We start from the raw sequence: 15,641 nt of genomic DNA, 5'->3' as shown, positions 1-15,641 counted from the left end.
TTCCATTCTGTTCCTAAAAAAAGCAGTCCGCAGGCCTCATAACTCAGGAGGATCTCTGAGTTTGAGGCCAGCCAGGTCTACATAGTAAATTTTAGGACAGAGACAATGCTCTGTTGAGAGATCTTATCTCAAACAAAACAAACAAAATTTTAAAAAAAATTAAAAAAAAAAGATAAAGGCTTTAAAGATCTATTGTCTCTGGTTCCAAGTAGCCACTATTTTTAACTTAGGGCCTGTACCCATTTTAATATTTTATGTAAGTAAAGTCATTTGTGTCTTTTTACTCTGTCTGAGTTGTAGTATGCATAGGACTTCATGTTAAATAGTATTCCACTGACTGCCTGCTTCTCAGTTCATGAATATTTGGATTATTTCCATAATACTGTCTTGAGTGTTCTTGTATAGATGTGGTTTTTTTTCTCGTGGGAAAATTCCGCAGAGTGGTAAATTGGCTTGTGAAGAGATGGCTGGACAGTTTTCCAAAGCGGTGGCAGTGTGTGAGGGTTCCGCCTTTCCCTGCCTTTGCCAGTGCGTGTTCTGTGTTATTACAGCCAACTGAGGGGATGTCTAGTGGCAGCGCATGATGTAATACCCCAATCACCGTCCTGACAGCTGCTTCTGCTGACCTACATCAATCTGAAGGGATGCTCTGTTGAAACCCGCCTGAATCATAGTTCGGCTAGGATTCCTGTGGGTGGTTTCCACAGTGATGCTGAATGCAGGATGCTGTGTTCAGCTGAAGAGGAAAACAACAGCAGGCCATTGTGGCGAATGATGGGGTGGTGGGGACCCATAAAAAGATCCAGAGGCACCACTTTGTTCCCTCTTTTCCTGCCTTGGTGGATTCAGATTGCCTGTTTTGCTGGGCTCTGGCCCTGTGCTCCAAGTAGATGTGTCAGGCTTCCCAAGATGTCACTGTTACTGAACAAACTTTGCTATCTTGCCGTGCACTGAGGTGTGGCATCTTTTCTTTTTCCTTTAGGTTACCATTATAATTTATCTCTCTATTTTGGGCCTTCTGCTTCTGTACATGGTATATCTTACCTTAGTTGAGCCCATCCTGAAGAGGCGCCTCTTTGGACACTCCCAGCTGCTGCAGAGCGATGATGACGTTGGGGTAAGTTCTGACTCTGCAGTAGCTGCTCATTGCCAGCCTCTGCCCTCATAAGGTGTGGTGGAAGTGGTCGTAGGTAGATGTTTTCATGCGACTGCAGGTCCTCACTTAGACACTGATGCATGTTCTAACTAGTGTGTATCTCTCGATGAAGAAGTTGTTCTAGCAAGCGGTAGATCTGGTGGTCCTTGGTGAGGGTTTATCCAGGAGCCTGCCCTGTCCATGCTCGGGAAAACATCTGGGGCAGGCCTTTTCCTCAGGCCCCTGCAAAACATTTTGCCTCTATCACCTGATACTTTTGAAGGCAAGCTGTGGCTCATGCCTTTGGTTCCAACACTTGGGATGTCATGGCTGGTAGATCTCTGTAAATTGGATGCCAGCCTGGTCTATATAGTGAGATCCAGGAAAACCAGTGCTAAACAGTAAGACCATGTCTCCAAAAACACAAAAGAAAAAAAGGCAAGCATGCCCATTGAAAGGGGAAGATGGCGGCCATGACATTCTTGTCTTCCTCCTGTACAGGTAACCTACTGTTCTGTATGTTCTTTCATCGTTTTGCTTAAAGAAGAAAGCAATGGTTCTTTTCTTTAACTTTAGAAAAGAAATCTAGCCATCACTCTAGAGATTCTCCTATCATTAAAACATGTTGGCCCATAGATTGTTATTGCCAGTGTGTAAACTGTGTGATGGTTTCCTTTTGGCTTTAACATTACTTCATTAAAAGTGTTCATTAAAAGGGAGCTAGGAAGACAGCTTGGTGGATAAAGCACTGCTTGTGCACATGTGAGGACCAGAGTTTGGATCCTTGGGGCTCACAGAGACAATGTGTGGACAAAGTGGCCTGCCTGTAACTCCAGCACGCAGAAGGTGGAGACAGAGTATCCAAGAGCCAGCTGCCTAGCTATACTAACCACACAAGGAAGCTCTGTTAACTGATAGACCTGCCTCAGTGAGTAAGGCAGAGAGCATGAGAGGAAGACCCCAGGCATCAACTTCAGGCCTTCAGACACACGTGTTCATACATGTGCACATGCACTGACCCTTGTGTGTGCACATACATGTAAACAGACATGCATGCATGTGTACATGCCACACACAGAGACACATGTAAAAAAATGTCTAGGAATTGACACAATCCATAAGCTTGTTAAGCGTAGTTTAGAGAATTGATTATTAATCCTATTAATGTCATATGTAGAATATTTCCAAATATTCCATTATCATATATAACTACTATTTATAATGATTTTTTTTCTTTTCATTTTATTTACTACATTCCTAAAAGTGGGTAAAACTCAGTGTAATTTCAAGAGTCAAGTGTAAAAGCCAAGCCTGGAGTAAACTTGCTAACCACCATCAAAAGTATTTTTAGTGCAGGAAATCCTAGGTGTTCAGGAGGCAGAGGCAGGAGGATAGGATCACAAGGTCAAGGGAAGCTAGAGAAGCTTAGCAAGCCCTTGATTCAATAAAACATTATGGCTGGGGATAGGGACTTGTAGCCTTAGTACTCGAGAGGCTAAGACAGGAGATTCACAAGTTTGAGGGTAGCTTCATCTACATGAAGAAACTCAACAACAATAGAAACCACCCCAAAAAGAAAGGAAAGAAAAGAGAAACATTTTATTTAATTCACTTATTTCTTGTTATTTAATTCGCAGTGTCTTATAGTGTAACCACTAAGGGTAGCACATAGCACCTCCTGCAGAGCCTCGGATTACAGGTATCTACAGGCATACAGCTCCACACCTAGCTTTTCTAAAACACGGAGAAATTTTTAAAGAATATCAGGAGGAGGTGTGGGGAGATGGCTTAGTAGATAAAGTACTTGGTATGCAAGCATAAAGACCAGAGTTTGAATCTCAAAGTCCATGTAAAAGCTGGGTACAGTAGCACCTGTCTGCCTGCAACCCCAGTGCTCCTACAAGATGGGAGGCAGACGCAGAAGAATTCTCAGAAATGCAGGGGTCACTTGCCTCATGCATGCAGCAGTGAGCAATCAAAGGCCCTGCCTCCAGCAAGGTTGATACTTGAAGCTGTTCTCTGACCTCCATACAGCTGCCTTGGCCTTCCCATGGACCTATACTCCCCCACCCCCCAACACACACACATAAGCATATAATACACATCATACATACACAAAACAAACATTTTAATTAAGAACAATTGATTTCAGAAGTATATTGGTAGGCTGAGCAAAAGGTGAGTCTGGAGATCTGATGTAATAAAACAAATTAAAATTTAAAAACAAAACTAAGCACAGACAGGCAGGATGTTGTGGTATGTCTGTGTAACCCTGAAATTTAGGAGGTAGAAGCAGGATGATTAAAAGTTAAAGATCATTCTTGGTCACATAGGGAGTTCAGTGACGGCCTGGGCAACTTGAGAACCTGTCTCAGTATAAAACAAATTCAAACAAACAAACAAACAAACAAACAAAACCCCAAAGGGCTTAAGAGATAGCTTAGTGGTTAAGAACGCACATTGTTCTTGCAGAGGATCTGAGTTTCAATCCCAGCCCCTACATCAGATGGCTCACAACTGCCTGTGACTCCAGCTCCAGGGGCTCTGGTGCCTCTGGCCTCCAGTCTCGGTAGGCACATGCACACACATACAACATAATTAACAATAATAAATCTTAAACATAGTACACACATAAATCAGATAGTAGGATTAATGCCTAGAGAACTTGTATAGCAAAGCAGTAGAATCTCAAATATTGTTTCCATGGTAATTTCCATTTATATATTCTCAACCCTGACTGTATAGATACTAGGGTTAAATTATCCTTTGTTGTGGAGAAACCTTGCCTTTAAGAATCCTGGCAGGAGGACAAAATCGCCACCAGTTGAGAACTACTGGCATAAAATGTCTATCAAAGGCCTCACAGTGTTCTGTTCCTAGCACAAAGGTTTATGCTTTCTTTAATACATCCTTACAGCATTAGTTACCTACTGCTCACTCAGACAAAATGTTAGTTTAATACACACAAAATGTAAGCTGGTGCAGAAATACATAGGTGTAAACATGGAGGACGGATGACATTAACTGATGGGCTTGTATGCTTAGTAAGCACTTCGCCCATCAGTGATTAATTCTGCCTACACATTGACCATTGGAAACACTGTCACCAAGAGCCCCAGCCGACTCTGATATTTGTCAGACTGATTAACTGAACAAACAGAAGTCAAGTTTCTGTTCCTATTAACTGCTTAACTCACATGGGAGTTCTTCAGTATGTACTTTTGGGGTTCATTTTTAAGGCATTAAGAATTTAAATTCTTTCCCATTTTTATTACATTTTAGGGCAGGTAAAAGAGTACACTTAGCCAAGAGGTTCCCTTTAGACAATGGTAGTATTTGTCCTATCATATATCAGGACACATAGTCTCTGTTATCTAAACATTCTGCTAAAGCATGCTTTGTATTCATTGTAATTTTATCAGGTGTAAAAAGAACAAACACGCAAAAGTGAAAATCTCTGTTTGCATTCTCCTGGTGCCTGTGAGCAGCGAGTCCACTCTTGTTGAACTGGTTTGTTTAGTCATTGAGTTTGTTCCTTGAGGAGTAGATGACAGGCTCCCTGATAAAGTACTTCCTTCTTGCCAGTATTGTTTCTGTCCAAATAAACCAATAGTAGTAATATTTTATATACAACATCACCGATGCACCATTTTCCCATACTAATCTACCCGAAACAATCTGGTGTGTTGGAAAGATATGACACCAACTTAGGGTTAGGCACACTGAGTGTTAGTGTTTGAGCTAATTTGTTAAATGACCTTGGGCTACTTTGTTTCGTTGTTGGAAATCAAGTAATGCTAATCTAGCCTTCTGTCTTTCTTTTTTCTATCTTTTTCCTCCTTCCTTCTCTCCTATGACCCACCTCAGTCTCTCTCTCTCTTCCTGTCAACAAGTTCTTGCTTATAGCCCTGGCTAACCTAGAACTTGCTATATACACCAGGCTGGCCTCAGGCCTGCAGCAGTCCTCCCATGAGCTAGGAGTCTAAGTGCGCACCACCATGCTAGGCTTCATCTTTCCTTCCGTATCTGTGGAACATCATAGATTCACACATTGTCTTTGTCATTTTCATCTATAGAGTTAAAAACAAATAATGAGATTTGCAGAAGACGTTGTCTAAGTTAGAGAAAAGGTAGAGGCCATTCCGATAAAGAATGACTTGGTAAAGAAAAGTCTTTGGAGTGGGGTCAGCAGTTAAAAGCACCCACTATTCCTGCAGACAAACCGAGTTCAGTTGTCAGAACCCATGACAGTGACTCACAATCAATTGTGACTCCAACACTAGGGGATCTAATATCCTCATCTGGCCTCCATAGACACCTGCACTCATGTGCACACACCTACCCACATATACATCTTAGAGACAGAGAAAATCTCTACAAGTAAAACAGACAAAAAGCACCTTTGAGGTCCAGAAACCTGGCTGAGAGGGTAAAGGTACTTAGTACAGGAGCAAGCCCAGCAGCCTGATAGCCTGATGCAACGAGAAAGGACTCTACAGAGTTTTCACATATTCTCATTCTCTCTCTCTCTCTCTCTCTCTCTCTCTCTTGCACATTTATTTATGAATAAATGAATGAATGAATGAATGAATGAATGAATGAATAAATTGTTACTTTTGCAGAGGATGTGGGTTATATTCCCAGTGCCTACTTGATGCCTCTCAGCCATCTTTAACTTTAGACCCAGAGGTTCTGACACTCTTATGCCCTAAATGGGCAGCAGGAATGAACATGGTTCACAGACATACATGCAGGAAAAACCTAAATATATATAACCTATATATAAAACACATAAATAGATCTTTAAATAAAAAGAAAGAAAATTCTTGGGGTAGTAAACATGGTAGAAATGTCTTGCTGTAGAAACACAACCAATAAAGCCCCAAGTGGCGGCTGTAATATAGTTAGGGTGTCGTGCATAGCTTTCCAGCCATGCCCCCTCCTGCCTCCTCCTGCCCCGGCTGCCTACATGCAGCAGAATGGTGTCGATTCTCTCAAGTAGGCAAACCTAGTTTTAAGAGGCCAGGCCTGTGCTGGAACATTTAGGAACTTTGCTGACATGGGGTTGAGGAAAAAACTTAAGGAAAAGGCAAAACAAAAACAGTAAATTACACTCGAACCTGTTTGTCATGTGGGCAGCTGTGTTGACATCTCATCCATGGGTGGATTACTGGGACGGTTTCCTCTGTGATGACTACAAACATCCAGTTGCATTAGTTTATTTTGACAGGAGAGTCTGGCTTTGTACACAAACCAGGGTAACCTTCATGAGCCTCTTTCCTAAGATAGAATTAACATGGAAGCCATGAAACACTGCGATGAAAGATGGTTTTGTTGATTAGACATGCTGAAGTAAGTCAGTCCTCGTTCTCCTCGATAACAGACCGTACTAAGGCACACGAGCTTCTCTCACTGCACAGTGGGGAAGAGGAAAAACTCGGAGATATTAGACTACAGCCCATCAGCGCATGCCGAGGGCCAGAGAGACATTAAGACCAGGCAAGATAATGGCCCTGAGAGCTCCTGCTTGCTGTAGTGGCCCTAGACTGACATGTAAACAGTTCTGGTATCAATGGGAGTTGGGAAATAGGAAGACAGAGTTCTCCTTTGTTATAGATGAGCGATGAAATATTGATCCAAACAGGAAAGTTCTACATTAATACCTGGCATGGAGATAGTAATAAGAAAACAGACTTCTTAAACCAGTGGTAGGTGGTATATGCCTTCTAGCTTTTGGGAGCAGGAAATTGGAGGACCATTAGTTTGTGGTCAGTCTGGACAGTATAGTTGTCCAGGCTAGCCTGGGTGACATTGAAAGACCATATCTTAAGGGAAAGAAAGGCACAAGAAAATGACTAAAATTTTAAAAAAGACTTTAAAAGTTTTATGTGTCATATGTGTACATTTTTGCAGATGCCTTGTGTGGCCAAGAAAGGGTGTTAGGTCCCTTGGAGCTAGAGTGTAGGCAAATGCGAACCTCCTTAGAGGATGCTGGAAACTGTCCTCAGGTCTTCCAGAACAGCAGCATCCTTAACTGCTAAACCATTTCTCTAGCATTTCTTTTATCCTTTAAAAAAAATGTTTAATTGCATTAATTAATTAATTTGTTTTGGGGGGTAGGAGTGGGAATGTGGGCACATGCATGCCTTGCGGGGTATGTGAAAGTCACAAGAAAACTTGCAGGAGTTAGCTCTCTTTCCACTGTGTGGGTCCAGGGATCAAACTCAGGTCAGGCTTGGCCCAAGAAACTATTCCCCCACTAACCATGAAAGACTTCTCTTTAAGGCAAATGACCAACCACCATCCTTGTCTTGGTTTCTGTTCCTTAAGGAAGATGCTGACCATATGTCTCACATATCCTGTATTCCTCCTGTCTCTGGAATCCTCTGCTTCTGTAGCTGAGTTTGTCCTGCTTCCAATTGTTGAAGGGCTAGAACACCCTGCCCTAGGTCTCGCTCACAGGCTATTCTCGAATGTTTAATGCTGGCCCTGCCATCTCTAACATCTTCTGCCTTGACTCCTAGGATCACCAGCCTTTTGCAAATGCCCATGATGTGCTGGCCCGCTCTCGCAGCCGAGCCAATGTTCTAAACAAGGTGGAGTACGCACAGCAGCGCTGGAAGCTCCAGGTCCAGGAGCAGCGAAAGTCTGTCTTCGACCGACACGTTGTCCTCAGCTAACTGGGAACTGGAATCAGGTGACTAGGAAGAACACGCAGACAACTGGAAAGAATTGTCTGGGTGTCCGTGCGTTTTAATGCCCTGTTTGTTTTTACAAATCCTTGCTGGATGGAGGAAGACTCCTAACTGGAAGCAAACCCCATGCTTGGTATTTTCCTGTTAATATATTAATAGAGACATTTTTACAGCACACAGTTCCAAGTCAACCAGTAAGTCTTTTCCTACTTGTGACTTTTACTAATAAAATTAAGCTGCCTGTGAGTTACCTTGAAGCCCTGTGCCTGGAACAAGCTCTCTCTTTCTTGCCACACAGTTCTAACTTGGTGTTCAAGATAACTTCCAGGTGTGTTTTTGCTTCTCTTTCTTGTGGTGGGAGAGAGAAGGAAGGGATGCCTTGGGAGTGCTTGAGTAGCTTCTCTCAAGTGTCTTTTCCAGACAGACTTGTGAATACATCAGGCCCTCTACTTCACACTTGTTAATGTCCCAGTGTAGCTGGCTTGTCAGCGTGCTGGCCTCCCCACTTGACTTTTGCACTGACTACATTACCTAAGATTCTGGTTGGCCTGTGGCTGCATTTCATGACCAGTTGGATCTGAAATGCCTGGGGGCTCCTCACGAAATGAAGATTTGTTTCATGCACTGTGATGTCTGACGCAACATGTTCTAGAACAGACTGGCCATCTGTTAGTTTACACTGATACCTAAACGCAGTCTCAGCGTGTGTGGTCTTCCTCATCTTCTTCTAGTAGCTCTAAGGACTTGAACATTTAGAATAAAGACATTTTCTCTTAAGCCCAAGCCTCCCTGGATGATTGATGTACAAATACTGATCAGCCTTTTCTGTCTTGCTGAGAGGCAGTTCTTTGAACTAATGTGGGCAGCTTTGAACAAGGACTAGAGTTCAGATAGCCTCTCTCTGAGAAGTCTAACAGTTATTGGATAACTGGCTTTTTTCTTCCTACATCCTCTTTGGAATGTAACAATAAAATAATTTACAAAACCCAATCAATGTTTCTGTTCTCCAGCCTTTCTCCTTTCTCTTGTGCTGTGTGACAAGCATGTGATACAAAGACATTGGTATATTGTTTGAAAACATGTTATGCAACCCAATCGTAAGACACTTGACTGTGTTAAGGGTATGTAGGTGCAGAGAGAAAGACAATGTATTCCTAGGTACACAAGTAGTCAGACAATCTGCGGCCCTCTAATGTCACCAATCAAGCATGGGAGTACATGCCCATAGTCCTAGCACTCAGAGGGCTGAGACAGGAGAGTTGCTTGGAATTCAGAGTCATTCTGGGCTGTGTAATGAGACCCATACACATACACATACATATACACATACGTATACACATACATGAAAAACATGCATATATATGACAGACTTCAGTGATTGCTCAGTGGGTAAAAAAACTAGTCACACAAACTTGAGTTCAAATCCCCAGGACCCTCATAAAAAAGCTGCATGCAGTAGTGTGAGTGGACCAGCTATCTCTCTTATGCATCTTGTCTCAAGGTGGAGAGGTAAGGGTGACCCCACGGGTTGCCCTCTGTTCTCCACATGCATGTGGGCCTGCCTACACAGGAAAGAAAGACTCTTGCAAAACTGGGACTAAGAGGAATTTCCCCAACCAGATAAAGAATTACAAACTGAATTTAGTGACTTTTCCTGTAAGCCCAGCATTTGGGAAACAAGCTGGAGAATTGCCAGGGGTTCAAGGCCAGCATAGTCTACAGAACGAGACCAGTATCTCAAGAAAAACTGCAACAATTAGATTTATGTAATAGTAAGTTCTATTTACTGGCGACAAGTTAGAGCCTTCCCCTTGAGATGGAGGCGGCACAGATGTCCTCGTGTGATACTTTAACCTCACCCTATGAGTCCTCTCCCTTGAGATGGAGGAGACAAGGATGTCCTCTTGTGACACTTTTTAACGTCAACCTATAAGTCCTAGCTCATGCCATAAAAGAAGAAAGATTCATAGTAAGAGGGGAAAGAGACTGCTTAAGGATGACACTGGCTTCTAGAAAACCAAACAACAAAACCCTCTGGAACTCGTAAGCAATTCCAGCAAAGTTTGAAGATTTCAGAATGTAAGAATCGGGTGCTTTCCTATGTACAAGCAGTGAACAGGTCAGGGAGAATTTACAAGTACAACTGGGCCAGGGAGATGACTGAGCAGGTAAAGGTGCTTGCTATCAAGCTCAGTGACCTGAGAATCCCTGGGACCTACTGGATTGAAGAATGAACCTAACCCTGCAAGCTGTCCTCTGAGTTCCACAAGTGAACACACACACACGTTCATAAAGTTCTTAAAAAGAGAAAATGGCTGGGGTAGAGTGCTTATTTAGAGTGCATGAAGCCGCAGGTCTGATCCTTAGAGTAAAAATCAGATGTGGTAGCACGTGGTTGTGATCTCAGCACTTGGTAGGTATATCCAGAAGGACCAAAAGTCCAGGGTCATCCTCAGCTACTGGTCAAGTTTCCCCATCTCAAAAACAAAAAGAAGGGCTGGTGAGATGGCCCTGTGCTAAGAGCGCTGGCTGCCCTTGGAGAGGATCTGAGTATACTCCCTAGAACCCACATGGCAGCTCAAGACACCCTGAAACTCCAGCTCCAGGGGCTCCAGTGCCCTACTCTGTCCTCCACAGCTTATATGATGCTCAGAGATGTATGCAGGCAGAAGACCATGCACACACACACACACACACACAAATCTTTAAAAAAGCACAAAAGGGAAAAAAGTTCTGAAATATCTTTGATTGTATGTTCTTCTTTAAAAATACTGTCTTGTGAAACAAAAGAAAAATTAACATTTAAAATGACATAATTTTAGTTTCACATGGGACAGAAGCAAAGAGAAAAGTCAGAATTCTCTCTGTGCAACCCAGAAAGGGGTGTTCTTCAGGCTTTTTTATGTATGTATGTATGTATGTATGTATGTATGTATGTATGTATGTATGTATGTATTTATTGGGGGGGTTGAGACAGGATTTTTCTGTGTAGCCCTGTCTGTCCTGGAACTCACTCTGTAGACCAGGCTGGCCTTGAACTCAGAAATCCACCTGCCTTTGCCTCCCAAGTGCTGGGGTTAAAGGCGTGCGCCACCACTGCCCAGCTCTTCAGGCTTCCTAAAGAAAGCAAGCCTCCGTCTTGCTTCTGTAGTTAAACTAGTCATCTTCCACCTGGACCAGAAGAGACATTGTATTCCGTCAAGGAAACTCACGGACTATGGGTAGTGTAGCTACAGCTGCTGCAAAGGCAGCACTCTTCCCTCTTGTGGGTGCTGGGAGCTGAACTTGGGTCTTCTGCAAGAGCAACAAGAGCTCTAATTGCTGAGCCATCTAACGAGCTCATGCTAGATAGTTTGAATGTCAACTTAGCACAAGCTAGAATCGCTGCAAAGAAGAGAACCTCAGTTGAGAAAATCCCTCTGTAAGATTTGGCTCTAAGGCATTTTCTTAATTTGTGATTGATGGGAGAGGACCCAGCACATTGTGGGTGATCATCCTGGACTCTCTAAGAAGGCAGGCTGAGCAAGCCAGGAGGAGCAAGCCAGTAAGCAGCAATTCTCTATGGCCTCTGTATCAGCTCTTACCTCCAGGTTTGAGTCCCTGTCCTGACTTCCTTTGGTGATGAACAATGATATGGAAGTGTAAGCCAAATAAACCCTTCCTCCCCAATGTGCTTTTGGTCGTGGTGTTTCATTACAACAATAGCAATCCTAAGACACAACCCCAACACAGAACATTTATCCTTTTATTGAGACTGTGTAGCCGTGGCTGGCCTGGAATTCACTAAGTAGAACAGGCTGACCTCAAATTCATGGAAATCCACCTGCCTCCGCTGAGTCCTGGGATTAAGGGTGTGTACCACCATGCCCAGCCCAACATAACATTTGAAAACATTTGATTTTGCCGTTAACTCATGTTCTGCAATGGAAAGGTAATGTCATATTTACTTCTCTGCATATTCCACGAGTTGTGCTGACATTCTGAGTCTTGGGCTGGGGATGTGGCTCAGTTAGTTAGTAGAGCACTTGCCTAGCATGCAAGAAGCCCTGGGTCTGATCCTCAGCACCACACAGAACTGGGAATGACAACACACTCCTGGAACCCTAACAGTCGGGAAGCATTGGCAAGAGGATCAGAAGTTTTGAGTTATCCTCAGCTGTTTATTGAGTGTGAGGGCAGCCTGGGCTACATGAGAGCTTATGATGAGACCTTTCAGCTTTGCACATAGATTTTGGAACCAAATTTAGACTCTATCCTCCTCTAGATTAAAAATTTGAGCTAAGTCTTCTTTTACATCAATCACATATAGAGACAGGGGGAGAGAGAGATAGGAGAGAGAGAGAGAGAGAGAGAGAGAGAGAGAGAGAGAGAGAGAGAGAGAGAGAGAGAGAGAGAATGAGAATCTCAAACACTAAATCAGAAGGCTGGAGAGATGGCTCAGTGGTTAAGAGCACTGACTGCTCTTCCAGAAGTCCTGAGTTCAATTCCCAGCAACCACATGGTGGCTCACAACTATCTGTAATGGGATCTGATGCCCTCTTCTGGTGTGTCTGAAGACAGCAACAGTGTACTCATGTACATTAGATAAATAAATAAATCATTTTAAAAAATAAATAAAAGCACCAGCTCTCCAGGTGTTGCTGTACTGCACTACCCAAGAGACTCCACTCTGCAAAGGTCACGTGGGCCTTCTCAGTACTGCTCTTACTCTCTAAAAAAAATTGACCAACATTTGCATATTATGAGACTACTGTATTTTTGAAAATAATTTTATATAAAACCATATAAACCGGATGAATGGGAGTACCCTCTAAACAAAAGAATCTGTTCCACGTGTCTAGTTTCATAAGCAAACCTTTTGGCTTAGATTGTCATAGCTCCATAGTAGGCAGAAAAGAAAAAAAAAAAAATCAGCTAAACCAGAGCCAGCCAGTTCTGTTTAACTATAAGCTACTTTGCATATTTTCACTAAATGACCACCTATAAATCAGGTTCAGTCAGACTCAGCCCCAAATACAGCATCTTGAACTACAAAACAGGTAAGAGACACTGCTCCACAATGACCCACGGGGAGACAATGATTCCTAAGAAAGGCTCCAGGCACAGTGAAAAAAGTTTGTCATCGATAGGATTATGTTATTGTCTTAAGAAATTGATGACTGCCCCTACAATGCAAGGCTCAGATTGTCCCCCTGATGAAATCTGATGAACTTAGCTTCTGGCATCTGGCGCCAGCATTGCTGCTGACTTTGAAACCTTAGCAATTTACCATAGTCTCTGAGGAGGGAGGGAAGGAGGTAGCTCCAAGCTCCCCCCAGCTCTCCCATCCCATAATTCAATTGTATACACAATGGTGTTTTTTTTTATTTTTTAAATTCTAGATTTTTCTTTAATTATGAAAGTTGATGTTTTTATGCTCAGTGGAGCATCGAGAATCTCTTAGGATTTCATCATTAAGACTTCATTGTCTGTTTCCCAGAAGAGCTCTCAGACAGAAACCTGAGATGGTCCCGAGGTAGGTGTGCGTGTGAGCCATGCGTGCATGTGGAAGCCTGGAATGACAGCAAAAGTAATCCACACACACACCCAGACCCCACCGGGCTCCCGTCTCCTTCTCTTGTGTTTTCATTTTCTTAAGTTGTTTGGTTAAATTCCCCTATGTGCATTAAGGGAATCCCACTTCAATGCTCCCTGATGGGTGGCGTCCTTGGAAATGCACACTAGAAAAACCTGGCCATCAATGTGTCTTCAGACATGCCATGCTTTAAGAATGAGTCAAAATCTCATTAAAGTGTAGAATCTTAATTACCTGTGGTGTAAACAGATTACTCAGGTTTCATCTCGGTCAAGAGTTAAGATATTATTTAAGTTATTTTTCAGGGTTAAAAAGCATGACTTAAAATAAAATTCTTTTTATTTTTATGTTGGCTTTGACAATATCTGCTTGACTTTGGAGGAACCTGGCTGTTCTAGTCTCCTGTCTGTTGCTGTGAGAAAGTACTCTGACCAAAAGCACCTTAGGGGCAGAAAGAAAAAGTCTGTTTCAGCTTACAAGTGACAGTCTGTCATCACGGGGAGCAAGGCAGAGGCTCAAGGAGCAGGAGAGAGACCATGGAGGAACCTGGCTTGCTGGCGCACTCTCTGGCTTGCTGGCTTTCTTCTGCAGCCCAGGGTCACCTGCCCAGGAAAGGATGCAAGGACAGTGGGGGGGGGGGCACTGTCCACAAGACACAAGACAATACCCTGGGGGGCTGTAACTCCAGATCAGAGGATCTGACACAGCGCTCTCTCTCTCTCTCTCTCTCTCTCTCTCTCTCTCTCTCTCTCTCTCTCTCTCTCTCTCTCTCTCTCTCGCAGGTGCGCGCGCAGCATGTGGATAGCAGGCCTGTCTGATCCCAGGCCGATCTAGGATAACCTTAAGCTTCTAGTTTATTTGGTGCTGGGATTGCACCCAGGGCTTAGTGCACGCCAGGCAAGAACCTATCAGCTGAGCTGCCTCCTCTGCCCCCATTTGCTGGCTTTGTTGGCTTAGGCATACCTGCCCTTTTTTCTTAGCCTCTTGAATTCCTGACTTGGGAATTTCCTAACTAGTTTCTTCTCTCAGCAACATTTTCCTTTTTGACAGAATTTTGGCTCCTCTTTAATCTTCCAGAGACATTTGTCTTGTGTTAGTTATTGTGGGTCATTTGGTCAGTAATTTGGACTCTCCCATTTCCCGTTCCTCCGTTTTAGTTTTTAGTTGGCACCACATCAACTTATCCTCTCCAGACTCTTTAGCACACATCTTTCCAGGCACTCACTCTGTTTCCAGCCAGTGCCACTGTGACTTCTTACAACCCCTTCCTCCTTCACCCAAAGTCCAGTCCCCCAGCACCCCTGTGGCCTCCCAGCCCCTCCAGCCCCCACAGCCCTTTCTGATTCTTATCTTTTCAGAGGCCATACCCTGGCCTTTTCACAGATGGAAACACATTAGAATCTGGTCTTAAAGCCTGTTCTTTCCCTCACGTGGCAAGGTCTGTAGGGTTCCTGCTGTGCTCAGGTAAAGAGGATTCAGAGCCAAGTTAGGTGTAGTGGCACATGCCTACTAGGATCCTGCCTCAGCTAGCTAACAAATAGTAGGCCAGCAAATACACAGCAAGACCTAGTCTCAAAAAATACAAATGAGAGATAAAGAGAGAAAGAGAGAGAGAGAGAGAGAGAGAGGCAGTGTTATCTAATCTTGCATATAAACACTTAGCTTGTTCGCTTTGACTGCACTTCTTTTTTGTTTAGTATTGCCAAGTCTGTGACTCTGAAAGACACTGGAAAATTGCTCCCCGAGAAGCAGCCCGGGAGCTCCAGTTTTTTCTATGAAGTGCAGAGAAAGAGGCACCATAAATGTCCATCTGTGAAGAAAAAGGGAAAGACCTAATTCCAGGACTTGATGAATGCATCACTTGGACTTTTAAAATGTAAACTCTTTAAGCCACTGCAGATAGTCAATATCTCAAGTGGGTATAGGAAGCAAGTGAGGCCCAGAGAGGCTTAAGGAACTGGCCTGAGGACACAGAGCAGGGGACAGTCAGGATTGAGCCCTAAAGGGGTTACAATGAAAGCACACAAGCACTCCTTCCCTGAGTTCCAGGTGACAGGGTAACCGCAGCGTGCCTGGAAAATCCACTGAAGCTACTTTACCCAGCCAGAGGCCAAAAAGATGGCCATGTAGCTCAAAGTACTGTGCTGATCATGTGCAAGGCTCTGGGTCTAGTGCCCACAGCAACACACACACACACACAGACACACACAGAGAGAGAGAGAGAGAGAGAGAGAGA

The 15,641-nt window shown here is 43.5% G+C and overlaps 2 protein-coding genes across 2 annotated transcripts in view; both read left to right on the top strand.

The window, feature by feature from the left end:
• The window catches only part of Tmem9b (TMEM9 domain family member B), a 15,923-nt gene extending 7,099 nt beyond the window's left edge, over window positions 1-8,824 (top strand). The window contains exons 4-5 of the mRNA XM_021167137.2: window positions 983-1,117; window positions 7,660-8,824. Of these exons, the coding sequence (XP_021022796.1) occupies window positions 983-1,117; window positions 7,660-7,815 (291 nt within the window). The 3' untranslated portion in view covers window positions 7,816-8,824. The remainder of the gene's footprint in view (window positions 1-982; window positions 1,118-7,659) is intronic.
• A 3,998-nt stretch (window positions 8,825-12,822) lies between these two features.
• The window catches only part of Ascl3 (achaete-scute family bHLH transcription factor 3), a 4,180-nt gene continuing 1,361 nt past the window's right edge, over window positions 12,823-15,641 (top strand). The window contains exon 1 of the mRNA XM_021169115.1: window positions 12,823-12,869. The gene's annotated coding sequence lies outside the window, so the exon portion shown is untranslated. The remainder of the gene's footprint in view (window positions 12,870-15,641) is intronic.

Source organism: Mus caroli, chromosome 7, assembly GCF_900094665.2.
Source record: "Mus caroli chromosome 7, CAROLI_EIJ_v1.1, whole genome shotgun sequence".
Classification (NCBI taxonomy): domain Eukaryota; kingdom Metazoa; phylum Chordata; class Mammalia; order Rodentia; family Muridae; genus Mus; species Mus caroli.
Note: the sequence above shows the minus strand (reverse complement) of the source record. Positions and strands in the feature narration are given on the sequence as shown.